The 20276-nt window shown below is 44.9% G+C and overlaps 1 protein-coding gene across 1 annotated transcript; it reads left to right on the forward strand.

Moving 5' to 3' along the window:
- Positions 1-6774: 6774 nt before the first annotated feature.
- On the forward strand, positions 6775-15839 carry LOC309809039 (interferon regulatory factor 6-like). The gene is made up of 5 exons (XM_082629728.1): positions 6775-7066; positions 8095-8223; positions 9604-9786; positions 14390-14635; positions 15083-15839. The coding sequence occupies exons 1-3, from the start codon at positions 6973-6975 to the stop codon at positions 9699-9701; spliced, it is 321 nt and encodes a 106-aa protein (XP_082485854.1). The 5' UTR covers positions 6775-6972; the 3' UTR covers positions 9702-9786; positions 14390-14635; positions 15083-15839.
- The last annotated feature ends 4437 nt before the right edge of the window (positions 15840-20276 follow it).

Consider the following 20276-nt stretch of genomic DNA (forward strand, 5'->3'; position numbering starts at 1 on the left):
TTTATTTAGAAAAGTCTGAACTTGGTTCCACTGTGGGCCTGATGATAGTCGTGGGGTAGCAACAAGAACAGTATAAGTTTTGTTTTTAAAATCCCCATTTTCCTTTTAGTCAGAGAGTTTATAGATACTTCAAGTTCTGAAAGTGAAGCATAGAGTGAGCCAGAACAAGTTTCTGGTTACAACAGACTACTTGCCACATTAAAGGATGTCTCCAAGGAAGATGAGGAGGAGGAAGAGGAAGAAGACAGTGTTCTAGATGAGACAGAAATGAATCTTGAAGATGGCGATAGTGACGTCATTGTGGAGGAAGAGATGGCAGTAGAGTCCACTGACATGCACAAGAGTAAGTGTCTTTGATGTGGGTTTATCATCTTTGCAGGGACCACAGACAGATTGCCGCAGGGACCACAGACAGATTGCCCCAGGGGCAGGGTGCCTTGTACCACAGAGCTGGGTGAAAGCACATGGATTCAAAGCAGAGATTCTTAACATTGTTGGGCTCTGTGATATCTTCCAGAATCTGATGAAAACACAGGACCCTGTGGCCATAAAAATGCAGAAATGACATTTTTGCTTATGATTTCCAGGATTTCATCAATCCTACTTCAAATTCCCCTGATTGGGAGGAAAGGGAACATAATTCTGTTTTTGTAATGGTCTCAATTTATGAAAGAGATTATTGTTCCTGCCTTAGAGGAACCAAGTTTAATGGAAGATAGACATAAAATATACAAAACTTTTCAAGCATCAAATCTGAATGGAACCGATAAATATAAGGTGTTAAAGAGATGCAAAGTGGTCACATGCTGCCAGGGTGAATGAGGGGAGGCTTCAGAGAAGAGCTGGGACTGAAAGCTTAAAGGAACTCTGTCTCACTCAGACGTCTAGGGGACTATTTTTTAAAAAATTATTATTAATTTATTTATTTTTGGCTGCGTTGTGTCTTTGTTGCAGTGCGCCGGCTTCTCACTGTGGTGGCTTCTCTTGTTGTGGAGCATGGGCTCTAGGCACGTGGGCTTCGGTAGTTGTGGCACACGGGCTCAGTAGTTGTGGCTCACGGGCTCTAGAGCACAGGCTCTGTAGTTGTGGCGCACGGGCTTAGTTGCTCGGCGGCATGTGGGATCTCCCCAGACTAGGGCTTGAAACCACGTCCCCTGCATTAGCAGGCGAATTCTTAACCACTGTGACACCAGGGAAGTCCCCATAGGTGACTTTTAATTTAACTTTAAAATCAACTTTATTGAAGTATGAATTACATTCAACAAGGTGTACCCATTTTAAGCATGTAATTTGATAAGTTTTGACAAATGTGTATATCTATATTGTCATCGCCAAAGTCAAGATACAGAACACTTCCAATACCTGCAAAAAGTTCCTTCTTGTCCTTTTACAGTCAGTTTCCCAGGCCTGGCATCAGGCAACCACTGACATGCTTTCTTTCACTATGTATTAGTGTTTCCTATTCTAGAAATTCATATGAATGGAAGCATACAATAAGTACCCTGTTGCACGTGGCTTCTTTGGCTCCTCATGTTGTTGTGACTCATCCGTGTAGCTCATATTAGTAATTCATTTCTTTTTATTACTGGAATAGTAGTCCATTGTCTGAATATATCTGGGTAACTTTTTATATTCTATTATCTTAATGCCTACTTGCCTTACTGTATTTTTTTCTATACTTTAAGGTGTCACACACCATTCTTAGTATTTTCATTCATCACTTGTACTCGGATACAAAAATCATTGCCTCAGACTTAGGGATTGTTTTAATTTTGTTGGTTTTCCAGTTTTCTTTCATGTTTTAGGTTTTTAAAAATGAAAAGTTTGGCTTTTTAAATTATAAAAGTAATATATATTTACTGTAAAAATTTAAGAGGGTAATATAGTTAACGTATATCTCCTCCACCCTGGGATGAACACCTTTAACATTTTATAGAACCTTCCAGACTACTTTTTTATGGATATATGAGTGAATATATATTTGTGTGTATGTGCATAATGGCCTCATACATTTCTGTAAGTGACTTTTTTTCTTTAATAATATAACGTGTGTAACTGTGGGTTACTGCCGCTAGAACCCTGGTGTCCAAACTCCCAGGCCAAATCTCCTTCTACTACATTACACTACCATGGGGAGGTTTAAAAAAGAAAGGGAAAGTATGAAGGGTGATTTTTCCATAAATTAAATCCACTTGAAAAGGCGCATTTGGAGAGTCAGAGAGTACTGATATTGTTAGAAAGAAGAAAGGTTTAAAAGCTGGTTAAATCTCATTTTTAAAAAATCCATATGTACCACATTGTAAAAAAGAGAAGGAAGACGGCATTCATGATTACTGGGCTGGCAGGGTAGGGGACAGTTGCATGCTGGGGGTGGCTCTCGTACTGGCTCTTCCACTCTTCACACTTGTGCTCGGCCAGGGCCAGGGACCGCTGAGGGAGATCAGAGGAGAGGGTGGTGCCTTGGGGGTTCCAGGGGGTTGTGCAGCTGGCTCCCTTGCCACCCAGACTGCCCCAGGGTTCCCAGCCCCAAGGGTTATGGAGCATCCCCACACCTGTTTGCTCTGCAGTTGCTGCTCTGCACGCATTTTCTCCTCCAGCACTTTCTGCAGTGTCTCCTTGGCCTTCTGCTCATAGCTGTTTTTCTGGCCTTCCATCCGTAATAGCAACTTATTCATTCCCCAAGAAGTGTATTTCTGTAAATTTGAGGCAATTCAACAAATACACGTTGACCTACTGTGTGCTAAAGCCTGAGCAGGGATACAGAAATGAAAAGAAATTGGTCCTTGCCCACAGGGCAGAGATGTCCGTAATCTGGTGGACCTTCTTCCAGGCTGGAGGCAGGCAGGGAGAGTCCCTCAGGTGATGTGAGAGGTGAGTGGGGATAAAAAACTGCCCTGGGCATGCCGGGCGTTCTCCCCTAGGCCTTCCACAGGCATTTGAAATCCGACATTTCCAAAGGGAAATCATCTTTCTAAACCTGCTCCTATCTCAGTGGTCAGCATCACCCCCCACCCAGTCTCCCAAACCCTAAACCAGGGAATCATCCTTGATTTCTCTCTCACCTTCTTCAAAGACTCAGTTCCTCATCAAGCTCTGTCAAGTCAGCGTCTTTAACGGCTCCTTCGTTACCTGTATCCTCTATCCCTACCGCCACCTCCTTAGTTCAGACCCTAGTGACACTATTATATGGATTATATAGAGACTATGTGTTATCTTCATGCCTTGCCTCCCTCCAAACCCTTTTCAGTCCTGCAGCTAGAGGGTTCTTTCTAAAACTTAAATCTGATCCCATCACAACCTGCTTAAATCTCTCAGTGGTTCTCAGTGTTCTAAGAATCAGGTCCAAACTCCTTGGCATGGTTCCTACTTACAAGCCCAGACTTTCATCTCATGCTGCCTCCTCGCAAGCTGAACTGCTTGTAGGCCCCCTAAGCACTGTGCTTTTCAGCCTCTGCCTTTGCCCATAAAGCTTCTTCTGCTTAGAGTATCGTGACCCACGCTTCTCACCTGGTTAACTTCTACCCATGTTCAAGATTCAGCCCTAGAATCATAAATTCCGATAAACTTGGCCAACCATACCTACCCCCCGACTCTTTATTTATTAGGCAGTTTTACTGGTGTTCACATAGTATCTGTATTTCTGATCTATTGACTCATCTGTCTCCTTTAAGGGATTGTAAACTCCTTTGAGGCAGGGAGCATTTTTATTTTTGTATTTTTTGTGTTTTATTTATTTATTTATTTATTTATTTATTTATTTATTTATTATTAGTTTCTGCTTTATAACAAAGTGAATCAGTTATACATATACATCTGTTCCCACATCCGTTCCCTCATGCATCTCCCTCCCTCCCACCCTCCCCATCCCACCCCTCCAGGCGGTCACAAAGCACCGAGCTGATCTCCCTGTGCTCTGCGGCTGCTTCCCACTATCTATCTACCTTACGTTTGGTAGTGTATATATGTCCATGCCTCTCTTTCGCTTTGTCACAGCTTACCCTTCCCCCTCCCCATATCCTCAAGTCCATTCTCAAGTAGGTTTGTGTCTTTATTCCCGTTTTACCCCTAGGTTCTTCATGACATTTTTTTAAAATTCCATATATATGTGTTAGCATACGGTATTTGTCTTTCTCTTTCTGACTTACTTCACACTGTATGACAGACTCTAGGTCTATCCACCTCATTACAAATAGCTCAGTTTCGTTTCTTTTTATAGCTGAGTAATATTCTGTTGTATATATGTGCCACATCTTCTTTATCCATTCATCCGATGATGGACACTTAGGTTATTTCCATCTCCGGGCTATTGTGAATAGAGCTGCAATGAACATTTTGGTACATGTCTCTTTTTGAATTATGGTTTTCTCAGGGTATATGCCTAGTAGTGGGATTGCTGGGTCATATGGTAGTTCTATTTTTAGTTTTTTAAGGAACCTCCATACTGTTCTCCATAGTGGCTGTACCAATTCACATTCCCACCAGCAGTGCAAGAGGGTTCCCTTTTCTCCACACCCTCTCCAGCATTTATTGTTTCTAGATTTCTTGATGATGGCCATTCTGACTGGTGTGAGATGATATCTCATTATAGTTTTGATTTGCATTTCTCTAATGATTAATGATGTTGAGCATTCTTTCATGTGTTTGTTGGCAGTCTGTATATCTTCTTTGGAGAAATGCCTATTTAAGTCTTCTGCCCATTTTTGGATTGGGTTGTTTGTTTTTTTGCTATTGAGCTGCATGAGCTGTTTATAAATTTTGGAGATTAATCCTTTGTCAGTTGCTTCATTTGCAAATATTTTCTCCCATTCTGAGGGTTGTCTTTTGGTCTTGTTTATGGTTTCCTTTGCTGTGCAAAAGCTTTGAAGTTTCATTAGGTCCCATTTGTTTATCTTTGTTTTTATTTCCATTTCTCTAGGAGGTGGGTCCAAAAGGATCTTGCTGTGATTTATGTCATAGAGTGTTCTGCCTATGTTTTCCTCTAAGAGTTTGATAGTTTCTGGCCTTACATTTAGGTCTTTAATCCATTTTGAGCTTATTTTTGTGTATGGTGTTAGGGAATGATCTAATCTCATACTTCTACATGTCCCTGTCCAGTTTTCCCAGCACCACTTATTGAAGAGGCTTTCCTTTCTCCACTGTACATTCCTGCCTCCTTTATCAAAGATAAGTTGACCATATGTGCGTGGGTTTATCTCTGGGCTTTCTATCCTGTTCCATTGATCTATCTTTCTGTTTTTGTGCCAGTACCACACTGTCTTGATTACTGTAGCTTTGTAGTATAGTCTGAAGAGGGAGCATTTTTTAAAAAATAAAATTATTTTTGTAGGCTTGGGGATCTGAACAATATTCAGTAAAGTCAAGTTTTAAAAATTAATACATTTGTATTTTTAGAATTTCTCCTGGCTTCAAGGTCAAAAAGAAAAAGACACAAAAGCAGCTTTGCAAATTCACTGGGGGTCTTGCCTTTCCAGTGCTTTTCATTTTTATGCCCTGTGATTTTTGGGAAAGCAGGAGCCTTTTACTGTCGATTCTGGGTTACCCAACTGGGTAAGAGATAGTCTAGATAATGCAGATTTAGAGTTCAATATCAAATCATTTCCATTTAGCTTTGGAGTCATCTGAAAATTTGGATTTAAATGTTGAGTGGGTCTTATGTTCTTGGAATTGTCATTAGAAACCAGATACAGGAGTTACTGGTTGAGATCATACATGGTTATGTCCAGGTTATTGGACTTAACCATGCTGGTCACTGACCAGCTTTATCCCCCTTTGAAAACGAGTAGACTGTCATTCTGGATTATATGTCAGTCTCTTACGAGCTTGGTTGGCATTACTGAAAAAATAAAAGTTGTGGATCCACAAACCCATAGACTCTATAGGCTATGTTCCCCTGCAGAATTCTAACTACATGGCCACCTTATCTTCCTAACATCAAGTGGGAGCAGTCTGGCCGGTCCATCTCGTTCTCTTGATCTTGAGTCTTCTGCCAAAGACCTCCCCCTTTTCTGCACCAGCACATACGTCACAGCCCTGAAGAAAGTGTAGACATCTGAGATACGTTAACAGTGGGGGAGGGCTGATATCCCGTGAACAGACACATAAATGCCTGTTAGACCTGGAAATTGAAAACCAGAGAGGCGGGGCCACACTGGTTTTGGCCCAGGCCACCAGCCACTGGTGTTCCCAGCAAAATGTTCCCAATGTGGGAGTTTGAGGAAGCAGGGAAAGGCAGGTGGTGTGAGTTTATTAGGACTTGAGGCCCTCAGCCTCGCACCGAGGCCAGCTGAACCCCCAGAGCGTGCTTCCTGCCCTCCTATGGGCTGCTACTCCTAAAGGTACTTGGTTTCAACAGTTATTTGTGCATCAGGTTAAAGACTGAAGGGAGAGGGAACAGCAAGCCTAAATTCTTCATATCATACGCCACCTCCCTTTCTCTTCTTATTATATAAGCAATTCATGTGAAAAACAAATAAGGCAAACAAACCAGAACAAAATTACCTGAAATCTTGCTATCCAAAAGTTACCATTAGTATTTTGGTGTATACTTGTTCCAGATTTTTCTTTATTTTCAACCCTTCATTAAGGCCATTGTTGTCTTCACAGGTGATGCTGGCACAAGCACTTGAGATGAGGCTCCTCTTTTTAAAATACTGTATTTGCATTTGGTTTAATTTCTCTCGGGCCCTGCCTTGCCTGGTCCCCAGCGTGGTGTTTTCTGCTCTAGTCTCTAAATTGGAGTTGGGGTGATGGGGCGGTCAGGCAGGGCTGTGTGTATCTGTGTCTGTACGAGGGAGGGTGGCCACACTTTCCAGTGTTTCTGGGCAACAAGCAGGCACTCACTGCAGTTTCCTATCCCTCTGGCCTGAGCTGTGGAGACAGGGGAAGTACCAGGAAGGGGTGGACGACCCCGACCCAGCTAAATGGAAGGCCCAGCTCCGCTGTGCGCTCAACAAGAGCAGGGAATTCAACCTGATGTACGACGGCACCAAGGAGGTGCCCATGAACCCAGTGAAGATATATCGAGTGTGTGACATCCCCCAGCCCCAGGGCTCTATCATTAACCCAGGTGAGGCCCCAGCTGCTGGGGAGAAGGTGGGCAGTGTGCCAGGTTCCGGGCTGGACCCTTAAAGCGATAGTCGACTTGAAAGTCGCCTCGCTTACAAAGTTGAAGACTGGTAAATAAAGCAAGAAATGCTGTCCCTAGAAAGAACCCAGAGAACAAAAGATATAAACTCAGCACAGTCTTCCTGCCCACCCAGTGGAACAGTAAAGCATTAGAAAGAAGAGGGGGTATTGAGTTCTATAAAAAATAACTTCTCTTGGGACTCAACACTGAGAAGAGAGGCCAGGTAGTTTAGAAGAAGGAGGGCTTAAAACTTAGAAGGTCTGAGTTATAAACCTCGGTCTTTCCATTTCACTACTTGTGGGACATTGAATCAAGTCATTCAACGTTTTGAGCCTCAGCTTCTTCCACTATAAAATCTGGGTTCTCATCTTTCCTGCGTATTTCAAAGGCTGTTCTAAGAATCAATTGCCATGACATTAGGAAGGCTATTAAGTTCTCTTTATAAATGATGGGTAAGTGATCATTTAATTTGTATGGTATTTTTCCTAGGAGAATACCACCAGATCCCTATATTTACTCAATGTTTAGCCAGTTCCGACTAAGAGCCAGATAATTTAGACTTGACCTCCAGTGAATCTAGTGAGGCTCTGCCATGAGGGAAGGGTCTGTCTTCACAGTAAGCTTATAAAGGAGAGAAGCTGTGCTCCTTGGGTCCTTAGAAGGGATGCGAATGTGTAGAAAGGGGTTTAGAGTAGGAATTAAAAGATTCCTAGGAGAAGGGAGCAGGGTCTGCAGCTCCTGGATAGGGGAGGGGATGAGAGCTTGCACTGGGGCTCCGTAGGAGGAGCTGGGAGTGGGGTGAACACCCTTGGTTCCCACTCTTTGGCACTGAGGGTGCACACTGAACCCAAGGAACCTCTGTGCTGGCAGTGCCTAGCTTGAACAGTGGGTCAGCTGCAGGGATGACAGTGCAACGTGAGCGCCTCACTTTTGACCTTGGTGTGTGTGTGTGTGTGTTTCTCGGGTAGGATCCACTGGATCTGCTCCTTGGGATGAGAAAGATAATGATGTGGATGAAGAAGATAAGGAAGATGAGCTGGACCAGTCACAGCACCACGTTCCCATCCAGGACACCTTCCCCTTCCTGAACATCGATGGTGAGTGGGGTGGGGGGTGGGACCGAGGCATGGAGAGGATGTAAGGGGCTTTGATTTTGCAACCGTTGACACCATATCCACCATTGCACTGGGAGCAGCGACCAGGCCCTGGGGCCAGGCTGCCAGTCTGTTAGCAAGTCGGAGTCATAGGCAAAGGAACTCCGTAGGCATAGTTATCCCAGTGGGGTGGCTTCTAGGCAGAGAGAGCATCTTCTGAATCTTATGTGATAATTCAGAGAAATTAAAAAATGAAATTCATTCTCAATCCCGCATACAAATACACAAGCTGTTACAAATTTTGCTGATTTCCTTCAGGCCAAGTGCAGGGATCCTTTTCGTGAATTGTAGGCAAACTCTTCTGCTATTTCCCTCGGTACAAATTTTCTGTCACTGCCTTAACAGGCTCTGCTAAGGCTGTATCGTGGGAAACTTGTGGCTCTACAGCTCTCAATACTAGGCTCTGATAAAATTTCTCTACTAGAGACTTTTATCTTTTTTATATTAATTAATTAGTTAATTTATTTTTTGTGGTCCGCGGGCCTCTCACTGTTGTGGCCTCTCCCATTGCGGAGCACAGGCTCCGGATGCGCAGGCTCGGCGGCCATGGCTCACGGGCCCAGCCGCTCCGCGGCATGTGGGATCTTCCCGGACCGGGGCACGAACCCGTGTCCCCTGCATCGGCAGGCGGACTCTCAACCACTGCGCCACCAGGGAAGCCCTATCTTTTTTTTAAATTGACTTTTTGAATTCAGCTTCCCAGGAAAGATGCGTTTAGAGGTTGGAGGGTCCCTGTGAGACAGAGCAGGTACTGCACCTCCCGTTGCACGTTCTGAGGACGCTCAACCACAAGGTGAACTGCTCTTCCACAGCATCTTCCCTTGAACTTTTCACTGACATGCTCCTAGTCATATGACGTGCATTCAGTTGAGTAGCTAGAATCTTACATAAACCTTTTGAGTTAAATTTCATTTCCAAATATACAAAGGGACGTTTGTGGGCCATGGTCGTCTTTATTCATTGTGCATTTGTTTTCTTTTCTGTTGTGTTTTTGTTTCGCTTTCTTTGTGTTGTGTTTTTGTTTTGTTTTATTTACCTTCGAAAGAGAATGTCTGTCTGTATGCCACAGTGTATGTATGGCTATACATACACACCACATATATCTCTACATACGTATGGCTTTACGAAGAAAGAGTGTGTGACTAGTTACACATAGACACTCTTACATTTTTATCGTTCAATTTTAAAATATCTCAGTTGTATCATAAATTGTGGTTGGTTTTGGGCAAACTTTTCTTTGCAGATACTTTCCTTTAAGGTAAGGGCAGTGAAATAGCTTTGGTGGTAAGGTGTGTCTTTTTTCCATCTCCGTTCTCTTTCTAGCGTGCAGTGATGCGCTTCTCCGAGTTGGAGATGAAAGAGTGAGAAGGTGGCCACCCCACGACCAAAGACTCCAAGGTGCGCAAATTCAGCCCCGCTGACTGGGAAAGGCTGAAAGGAAGTCAGGACAAAAAGCCAAAGTCGGTCGCCCCGGAGGAGGCCATTGCCGACCAGAACGACAGAGATGTAAGTGAACCCAGGCGGCTCGCGTGTGGTACCACGTCGGTGGGAACGGGGCGGTTCCGCTCCCAGTGCCGAGGGAGGTGAGAGGAAACAGTACGCTTCCGACGGCCCAGCGTCTGGGTGCTGGCTGTTCGGAGAACGGGCTGCTCTGGCCACCCTTCCCAGCTGTGGATTGCAAGGCTGGTTGTCCTTTTGAGCGTTGCGGCATCCAGGAGTGAAGCACCTATGAAATGCTGTTTCCTGGCACGCATCTCCTTTTTCCGGAGCAATGCTAGTCCTGTAGTTAGTAATAGTCTGATACAGTAGAGCAGAGGAATGGCGGTGCAAGACCTCCAGCGTAGCAGGTATGTGTTCTGTTTTGTAGCAGGTACGGATACGGGGTTTTGGTAGCAGTGGAATGACACTTGCAGCCAGAGCCAGACCCTCCAGAGTGACAGTGTCCTATGGGAGGGAGTGGAGAGTACTCGGATTCTCCCTCCAAAGGCAGAGGTTTCGTTAAAATGAGGTGAGGGCTGATGAAGGCACCAGAAAGATGAGCATAATTATTTTCTGTGGCAGGCTTGTTTGCAGTCATTAGGAGTTGACAGCACGCTCCAAGGGCGTGGGATCAACGAGGGCGTTCTTCCTACCAGACGGGGTGTATTCTGTTTTGGAGGCCAAATTGGAGAGAAAGCTAGTGTTTGCCTCGAGTCACACTCTGCGGTCCCATCAGCTGCTCCCCCACTGGGGTTGACTTCGGGCTTTGCCCTCGAGACTTCCTGGGCTAATGAGATGTGTTGGCAGCAAGTGGAGGTCTTTCTCCCGCTTTCTTCAGTGTGCGTGCTTGTGGCCTGTGGCCTGCAGCCTGCTCCGGACCCCAGAAACCTCACCGGTGATGGTGAGTGAGGGCACCTAGGTGAACGTCGAGGACAGGGTGGGCGTGAAATCCTCCTGAGACGGGACAGTTGGGGGTGGTGGGCACGTTTGGGAGGCCCAGGCCCTTGGACCCAGTCGTAGGGTCGGCGTTCGCCCGCATGCTTAGGTCGTGGGTGCCTGATGCAGTTTGGGAAAATTGTGGTCAGCCACAGCGTGTGCTTCTCTCTGCTGCTTGGAGCACTACCCTCCCCCAGCTCATCTTTGGGGTCAGACAAAGGCCTGTGGCCAGGGTTCTGGGTAAGCCACACCGGGACCGGTGTGTCCTACGTGGCTCCCGTAGAAGGGGATTTCTGGGGCTAGTCAGTGGCGGCCTTACCCGAGGGATGGGGCTCTTGATGTGCCTGGAGTAGACGATTCCGAGCTCCTCCCCCTCGGGATTGGAATGAAAAACGGAGGGTCCAGGCCACCCTGGAGTGAAGCAGCAAGAAGGCCTCCCTCCTTGCCTGTGCTCACAGCTGACACGCAGCCCTTACCCTCCTGAGTGGCCTCATAACTCAGCCCTTGGGGAAGTTTCTCAGAGAGATGTGATGAAAGTGGGCAAGGCCAAGTTCACGGGGATGCACTTCTAAGGAGGTGGGTGCTGTTTGCGCGGCCCTGGTTGTCCTGGTGCGGGTGCATCTTGTTGCTAGGGGCTTGTTTAAAAAAGAAATTAACTTGAAAACACAGTGGCCGAGATACTCATTTATTCTTTATGATCACATGGGTGGCTGAGTGAAATTTTTATTTTGGAAGTTTACCAAATGAGTTTGGAGGTTCCTCAGACTTGGAAGTTCATCACTAGGAACCCTCAGTGGCATTTGAAGATGGGGCGGGGCAAGGAGGCATTGGTCCCATCCTTCTCAACCTTGGAGTAACCATCTCCCTTGCCAACCACTTGGCTGGGACAGGCCTAGGACCTGCTCAGTGGCAGTGCCTGGCCAGGAGCTGGAGGAAGCCTCAGTCGAGGGGCTTCATGAAACTTCTTTGCTCAGGGAACTTCTCTTCCAGCTGAGCACCTGCACGTTTGTAAACTCCTTTGGAACAGAGACCCCCTGCACCCCTTGTGTAGCGGGTGTAACTTTGAACAAGGTTAGCCCTGACTGGAGGTGCTATAGTTAAGCTACAGAGAAGGGGATTTTAATCCTGGGGAGCCTTCCAGCGACTCAGAACCCTCTCACCTCGTTTAGGCCTCACTGGGCATGGCTCAACCGTGGTGAGGGTGCTTTGCTGCCACAGTGACTTGTAAATGTTGCTGTGGTGATGCTTCTGTGAGGTGATGCTGTGGTACAACCATAATGCATTTGGGATATAGGTGCTGTGAGTCATAGGACCATGCTGCAGGGACCACGTTCACATCTTGCTTAGACTGGGTGACCAAGGGCACATGGCTTCCCACTTTTAGAAGGGCCAAAAGTAGCAATGATGGCAAAGCCTGATGGTTAGGATCCCCGTGTATCTATTTACCTCCCCATCTCCTTTGCCCTCAAGGGTCAGTCATCCTCCTGTGGGTCGTGGTTAGAACAGTCTTTGAGAAGCTCCAAGTGACACGGAGCCTCTGCCCCATAGCTGGTGGCCATGGGCATCTTGGACAGTCAGGGTGGGTGTCCTTCAGGGTTATTAGTGGCCTGGGTAAGGTCACACTAGCGTAAGGTCTTGGGGGGCCTTAGCTGAGGGGAATTGAGATCTTTGCCCTAAAAGGCTCTGGGGTTGGGGGAAGGGTGGATGGACCTAGTTTGGAAAAAGAAACTTTCAAATTGGACATGGGGGTTCTTAAGGTAGCCCTTCCATTCCTCCATGGATGCCCTCCCACGGAGCTTTTAGGGAAGGCTGATTGGACCAGATTGGACCCGAGAAGTCCAATGGTGTAACCAGCAGGGCTCACCTCTTAAAATTTCCTACATTTCAGGCCTGAGATTCAGGCTGGTCTGAAAGTCTTGGCATCTTTTGGTTAAAGGGATTTTTCCAGCCTTTCTCTGTGCTGAGCCCGGCCCGTGATGATGAAGCCCACCCTGGAGGGAGGCTAGCAGTAACATTCCCACTTTACAAGTGAAGGGGGCCGAGTTGTAAAGCGGCGCCATTCCTGCCCGAGTGTTTAAGAGGGTCACAGAGCAGCCGGAGTGAGAGTTGCAGCACGCCGTCTTCACCGGGCCTGCGGTAGCCTGGGCTGCATCACCCGTAAGCACAGGCCAGGAGTTTGGGGTTTCTCCTGCTGCCATGGCAGGAGACCCTCGCGGTTGGGGTGATTCCACCATTCCGGCAAAGAGTAGATGGGGATCTGCCCCACCTTGGGATACCCTTGGAGAAAAGCTAAGTGTGTTCCACCATTGAGAACACAGGTCAGGCTAGCCCAGGCCAGGGTGAGGTTCATCCCCACAACTGGCTGCCATTAAATGCTGGGAATGCCCCCAAGAGAGTCTGATCAGGGGACCAGCCGGCTGGGCAGAAGTGGGAGTGATACTTGAAGTGGTCTAGGGAGCGGAGGAGGAATGCGAGCAGCATGTGAGGGGTGTGTCCATGATTTCATCTAGAAAAACGGGCTGTGGGAGCTTAGCTCAGGTGTTAACGAAATACCAAACTCATACACCCACCCCCACCCCCGGCCGGTGATGGACACAGGGTCATCTTCGGGGAACTCTTTAACAGCACAGTGATCATTATGGAATTATTTGTGTGTTAGAAACAATGTGACTAGCAAAGCAGTTGAACTGTTGCTTTGGCTAGAGCAAAAGTGAGGAGTGATGTTAGGCTGGGGTGATTGGAGGAAAAGCCCCAAGTGGATGCTAGATTGAGCAGAGGGGGCAGGAGCAACACAGGCGGAGCTGGGGTGTGAGCAGTTCAGCCCTGCCCGCCGCAGCCCCCCACCCCACCCCCATGAAGGGGGTTGGAGTCTTGTCTTTGAAATGTCCTTAGATGCTTGTTGCCTGGGAAGGAAGGCGTGGAGACGTGCCAGGTGGGTGACTGGTGTCACTGAGGGCCTTCTTCCTAGACAGGAAATAGGAGCAGCCCCTCGATGGCAGTGAAATGCTTTTCCCCCCACGGGTGTGGAAAGAGGACAGACGGACTTGTAGCAATCTGGTTGAGTTCTTTGAAATTGCCGTTGACCCTTGTGTGTGCACCAGGAAGCCTTTCCTTTCCCTTTGCCAGGCTCCTCTTGCCTTGGTCTCCCCAGCTTCCCAGCCTCCCACCATTCTTTCCCTACCCTTTTTCTTCACCCTCGCCCCTGCTGACCCAAGTGAACATGGGTGCTATGTCTGTGTAGATGGCAGTTGGGGGCTATTTGGTCTCTTGATGACATCAGCCTTTTTTGTTGACTAGCAGCTGTTTCCATAGTCATTTGTAGCTCTGCCCTGATTGGTTGGATCTTACTGTGAGGTCACTCACCCCCCCTTTAAAAGTAAGCCACCTTGGAGAGTTAAGCAGTTAGGGAGTGATCTCACATGCCTATAGAGGGATGGTGTAGATGCCTCACCTTGACCCTTGAAGGATGGATTGTGAGTGGGCTACGCGCCTCATTTTCTGCTTTCTTTGCTGGTTGTGTTCAGCTGTCCTTCCTTTGGGACGTCTTTCTGAGGGTTTTGTGCTTCCGGCGCGTGAGGCCCCTGGTCTCCAAAGGGGGGCGGTCTGTTGGTAGCAGATTGCCTTGGGCATGGGGGTCCTGCCTGCTCCTGGTGACCTTTGTTCCCTCCTTTCCGGGTTGTCTCCCCTCCCCTAGGGGAGTGTTATGATGGAAGCAAAGCTGACCGCTTTGAAGCCCCAGAAGACAGTGATCTTCCTGAGGACATGGACACGGAGCCCTCCAGAGAGTCCCCTGCTGACCAGGCGGCCCCGGACGCGTCACGCAGCCCCACCCTCCGGCTGAACAGAAAGCGCAAGGTGTCTGGCAATAGGAACCACACTGAGACCACTGTGCTCCCGGAGGACTCTCTGCTGAAAGCCAAGCGGAGACGGGTCTCCAAAGGTGAGCTCGGTTTGGCTTCGGGCCCGCAGGGCACCCTACGGAAGTCCTGGAGCGGAGCAGTGGAAAGTTCCAGTCCCACCCTGGATCCCTGGGGGGAGCCACTCACACCTCCCCACCCCCCACCCTCATCCCACCCCCCACCCCCCCAAAGCCGGGTGCCGGGGCTGGAGCCCAAAGGTGGCCAAAGGCAAATAGGCCCCCTCCCGAGACTTGGTGACAAGTTCCAGCCAACACAGTGACCACACCCCTCCCCTCCCCCACCCCTGTGAGTGATGTGTAAGACAGTTTGTTCTCCCCCACCGCCCCGGGGGGCTTCTTCATTAATTTGTAGTTATTTCTCCATTAGCTGACTGGCCTGAGAAGGAAATGACAAACAGTTCCTCTAACCACTTAGAAGAGCCACATTATAGTGAGCTGACCAACCTGAGGTGTGCATTGAATTAACAGGGCTCCATCCCAGAAAGCAGCGCCGCTTGCTGCACCTTAGAGAACGGCGGGAGCAGAGAGCAAACCTGGCCGGCAGGGCAGGAAGGAAGTGACCCAGGCGGTTCACCCTACGGTCACCCCCCAGGGCAATAGCATCTCCGAAGAGAAACCTGGCAGGAAAAGGGCAGAGGCCAAAAGCAACAGCAGCTGGTTGGAGGAGTCCCTTAAATGCAGTGACAATGAACAAGGTACGCACGGGGCGGGGGGCGCTCCTGGAGTGTGGATCACCCGCCCTCTATGGGAAACGGCAGTCAGATGATTGTGCACGAGCTGATCACATTCCCTGGGACGTCCCTCCCTCACGTGGCCTTTAAAAATGCTTTGCTGAAATCCTTTGGAGATTTCAGGGTTTTTGGAACACGGGCCACCCCTCTCCTTGCTCGATCCTGCAATAAACCTTTCTCTGCTCCAGACTGCAACCTTTCGGTTTGGTTGGCCTCACTGTGCTTCAGACACACGAACGTGCATTCGGTCACAACCTGACCAGCTTTACCAGCGTCCCCTGATAATGTGTCAGATATTCAAGTTTTAGGGCCCTGTCCCAGCCCTATGGAATCAGCAACTCTAGTGGGGCTCAGTGATCTCTGTTATAACTGGCCCTCCAGATGATTTTTATTCACCTTAAAGTTTGAAAATATCTGCATTGTCAGCTGCCAAAGCGTCCACCAGCAGGTGAAGGGGAGAGACGCCTGGAAAAGATAGGGAGTAGCCAAGGCAAGTACAGCAGCATTTGCCGTGGTGGTAATGGAGAATGCCTTTTCTCCACTGGTTGGCCCAGACGAGTATCTGGGGGCAGTGGCAGGGTTATTTAGGATGCTTTACATTTCAATGTAGAGTGACCTCTGTCCTGGTTTGCCAGGGACTTCCCCTGTGTGAGCACTTAAAATCTCATCCTGGCAAACCCCTTAGCCCTGGATTTGAAAAATTTAGGAAATAACATGAAATTTAGGGGAAACATGATCTAGGTTTTGGGCAAGTCACAAGTGCTCATTAAAGCTAAGCAAGTATGGACAACATCTAGCCTTCTTTACCCCTTTGCAGGAAGGTAAATCTGATGGGGTGAAAGAACTTATTGTTAAGAAATCTTTGTAGAAACATCCCCTTCTGCTTAGTCCGCTGGTTCTCACTTCTGGCTAGACAATGGCATCGTCTGAGGAGATTTAAAATGATTTTATTGGTTTAGGATGACCAACTATTGGTGTGAGGGTTTTAAAAAAGTGCTTCAGATGATTCTAATGTGCAGCCAAATTTAGGTGCCACTGCTTAAGCTTTTGAACCGCTGCTACATATTTTCACCTCATCTTCCTATGAGAATATCCAACTGTCGTTGGTTTGTTTGGTTTTTTTTCTTTTTCTTTTTTAAACTGTCTTATTATAAGATTTACTGTCTTAAATAAGATTGAATGTACAGAAAATCCTGCTAGTCCATCTGGTATAGCTGGATCCTTAGAATAATATCGTTAAGATATATACCATTTAAGTATTGTGATTGGCCTTTTTAAAATGAACATATGCATTGAATTAGTACCATCTGTTTTGAAGCTGTCATGTTGGGTAGCTATACCTCTAATCTGCTGCCATTGCTAAATATCTGGACACCTCTTATTAGGAATTGCTTTTAAACATCTTTCGGGGTTAAAACCAAGATTGCTGTATTATTTGTACTGGGACCACAAAAACCTCACAAAGATCCCCCGCTGTACTTTCTACCCCCACCTCTAACCCTTGGCAACTTCTAATCTGTTCTCCATCTCCACAGTTTTGTTATTTTAAGAATAATATGTAAATATCATCATGAATTACTTCATCTTCGGAGATTGGCTTTTTAAAATTTTTCCCTCGGCATCATTCCCTTGAAGTTCATTTCAATTTTTGCATATATTAATAATTTGTTCCTTTTTGTTGCTCGGTAGTATTCTATCATAAGATTTTATCACAATTTGTTTCAACATTCATCCATTGAAAGACAATTGGGTAGTGGCCAGTTTTGGGCTGTTATAAATAAAACTGCTATGAACATTTATGTGTAAGTTTCTGTGGGAACTTAATGAAGTTTTTGTTTCTTTTGGATAAATGCTCAAGAGTACAATTACTGTGTTGTAGGGTGAATCTACTTTTAGGATTAAAAGAGACTGTCAAGCTGTTTCTCAGAGTGGCTAAACCATTTTATTTTCCCACCAGTGATGTGATATCATTTTTCTATGTACTCACCAGCATTTGATGTTGTCACTATACTTTAATTTTCGTTATTCTCTGATATCTCATTATGGTCTTAATTTGCATTTCCCTAATGGCTAATGATGTTGAGCATCTTTTCATGTGCTGCTTTGCCATGTGTATATTCTCTTCCATGAAATGTCTGTTCCTGTCTTCTGCCTATTTTCTAGTTGGGTTTTTTTAAGTTGTTTGGAGAGTTCTTTGTATATTATAGATACAAGTCATTTGTCTCATGTGGGATTTTCAAATATGTTATCCCACTGTGTAATTTGAGTTTTCATCCACTTAAAATGATCTTCTATGAAGCCTTTTTAACTCATTTTGATGAGATCCAATTTATCAATGTTTGCTTTTATTGATCATACTTTCGGTGTCAAGTCTAAGAATTATTCACGTAGTTCTAGATGCCAAAGATTTTCTCCTATTTTTTTTTTCTCAAAATGTCCTGCTTTTACATTGAAGATTATGATCCACTTTGATTTAATTTTTGTGTAAGGTGTGGAGGTTTAGGTTAAGGTTCATTTTTTGTTTGTTTGTTTTTGTGGAGGGATGTCCAACTGTTTCAGTACCATTTTTTGAAAAGTCTGTTCTTCCTTGATAGCTTTCACACTGCTGTCAAAAACAAGTTAAATGTATTTATGTCAGTCTATTTCTGGGTTCTCTATTCCATTCCATTGATCTGTGTATCTACCCTCCATCATTACTGCAAAATCTTGAAATTGGGTAGATGAATTCCTCCCATTTTAATCTTCCTTTACAAATTGTTTTAGCTATTCTTCAGCCTCTTCTTACCATATAAATCTTAGAATAAGCTTGTCTATATCCACAAAAACCTTGAGGGCCTTTTAACAGTAACTCTGTTAAGCCTCTTAACTTGGGGAGAATTGACATCTTTATTATGTTGTGTTTTCTAATCCATGAACAAGGTATGTCTCACTATTTGTTTGGGACTTTTACATTTTTCTTCATCAGCATTTTGTAATTTTCAGTATAGAGGACCTATAAATGTCTTATTGGGCTTATATTTAAGTATTTATTTAGGTCAGTTGTAAATGGCATCACATTTTTATTTAAGCTTCTACACATTTGTTATTAATATATAATTTGATAAAACTGTGTTGATTTGTACTCTAAAACATTTACAAACTAATATTATTTCTCAAGCTTTTTGTGAATTCCTTGGTATTTTCTCCATTTAGATTATCATCTCCTGTTCAGATACCGTTTTACTTTTTCTTATTTAATATAGTAGTATATATTACTATTCAACATTCAGTAGGATATATTCCTTCCTATTCAACGTAGTAGGAATAGTCCTTTTATCTTTTAAATAAATGTTTTAAAAATTTACCTTTTAAATTTATGTATTTATTTATTTTTGCTTTATTTTCTTACTAGAACCTCCATTAATATATTTAATAAAAGTGGTGAGGGCAGATATCGGTGCCTTGTTTCTGATCTTACAGAGAAAGCATTCAGTCTTTCACAGTTAAATATAATGTCGGTGTAGGTTGTTTGTAGATGCTCTTGATGAGTTTCAGTATGTTCCTTTTCTATTCCTAGTTTGCTTGGGGGTTTTTTTCTTCTTTTTTTAAATTTTTTAACTTTATTTTTATTTTTTACAACTTTATTGGAGTGTAATTGCTTCACAATGGTGTGTTAGTTTCTGTTTTATAACAAAGTGAATCAGTTATACATATACATATGTTCCCATATCTCTTCCCTCTTGCATCTCCCTCCCTCGACCCTCCCTATCCCACCCCTCCAGGCAGTCACAAAGCACCGATCTGATCTCCCTGTGCTATGCGGCTGCTTCCCACTAGCTATCTACCTTACGTTTGGTAGTGTATATATGTCCATGCCTCTCTCTTGCTTTGTCACTGCTTACCCTTTCCCCTCCCCATATTCTCAAGTCCATTCTCAAGTAGGTCTGTGTCTTTATTCCTGTTTTACCCCTAGGTTCTTCATGACATATTTTTTCTTAGATTCCATATATATGTGTTAGCATACGGTATTTGTCTTTCTCTTTCTGACTTACTTCACTCTGTATGACAGACTCTAGGTCTATCCACCTCATTACAAATAGCTTAATTTTGTTTCTTTTTATGGCTGAGTAATATGTCATTGTATATATGTGCCAAATCATGAATGGGATTGGATTTTGTCAAATGCTTTCTCTGCATTAATGGATAGGATCACATGACTTTTCCCCCTTAATCTATTGGATATGGTAGATTACATTGTTTGATTTTCAAATATTTAACCAACTTTGCATAACTGGAATAAATACCACTTGGTCATGATATATTATTTTTATATATTTCTGGATTTAATTTGCTAATATCTGGCTGAAGATCTTTACAGGCAATTTCATAAAACATATTGGTCTATAGTCTTCTTCTTTTTATACTATTCCTGTCTGGTTTTGGTATCAAGGTAATACTGGCTTCATAAAATTAATTAGGAACGGTTCCCTCTACTTCTATTTCTTATCAAATCATGTAAAATTGGTTTTCATTCTTTAAGTCTTGGGTAAAAGTGAAACATCTAAGCCTGAATATTTCTTTTGGGAGTTTTTATATGAAAAATCAGTGTTTCTAATGGTTACAGGAAAACTGAGATTATCTATTTCATCTTGGCTGAGTTTGGGTAGTTTTGGGTGTAGAAGAATTGGCCCATTTCATCTACATTTTTGAATTTAGAGTGTAGACTTGTTCATAATAACTTGTCCCTTATTAACCTGCAGGATATGTCATGGTATCCCTGGTTGCATATCTGACATCTGTGATTTGTGCCATCTCTGTTTTTACCTTTATCAGTCTTGCTAGATCTTTATTGATTAAATTGTTTATTTCCAAGAACCAGCCTTTTGTTTCATTGATTTTCCCCCCCATTTTCCTGTTTTCAGTTTCATGGATTTCTGTTTCATCTTTGTTAT

The sequence above is a fragment of the Mesoplodon mirus genome (genome assembly GCF_964341445.2).
Source record: "Mesoplodon mirus genome assembly, chromosome: 7".
Taxonomy (NCBI): domain Eukaryota; kingdom Metazoa; phylum Chordata; class Mammalia; order Artiodactyla; family Ziphiidae; genus Mesoplodon; species Mesoplodon mirus.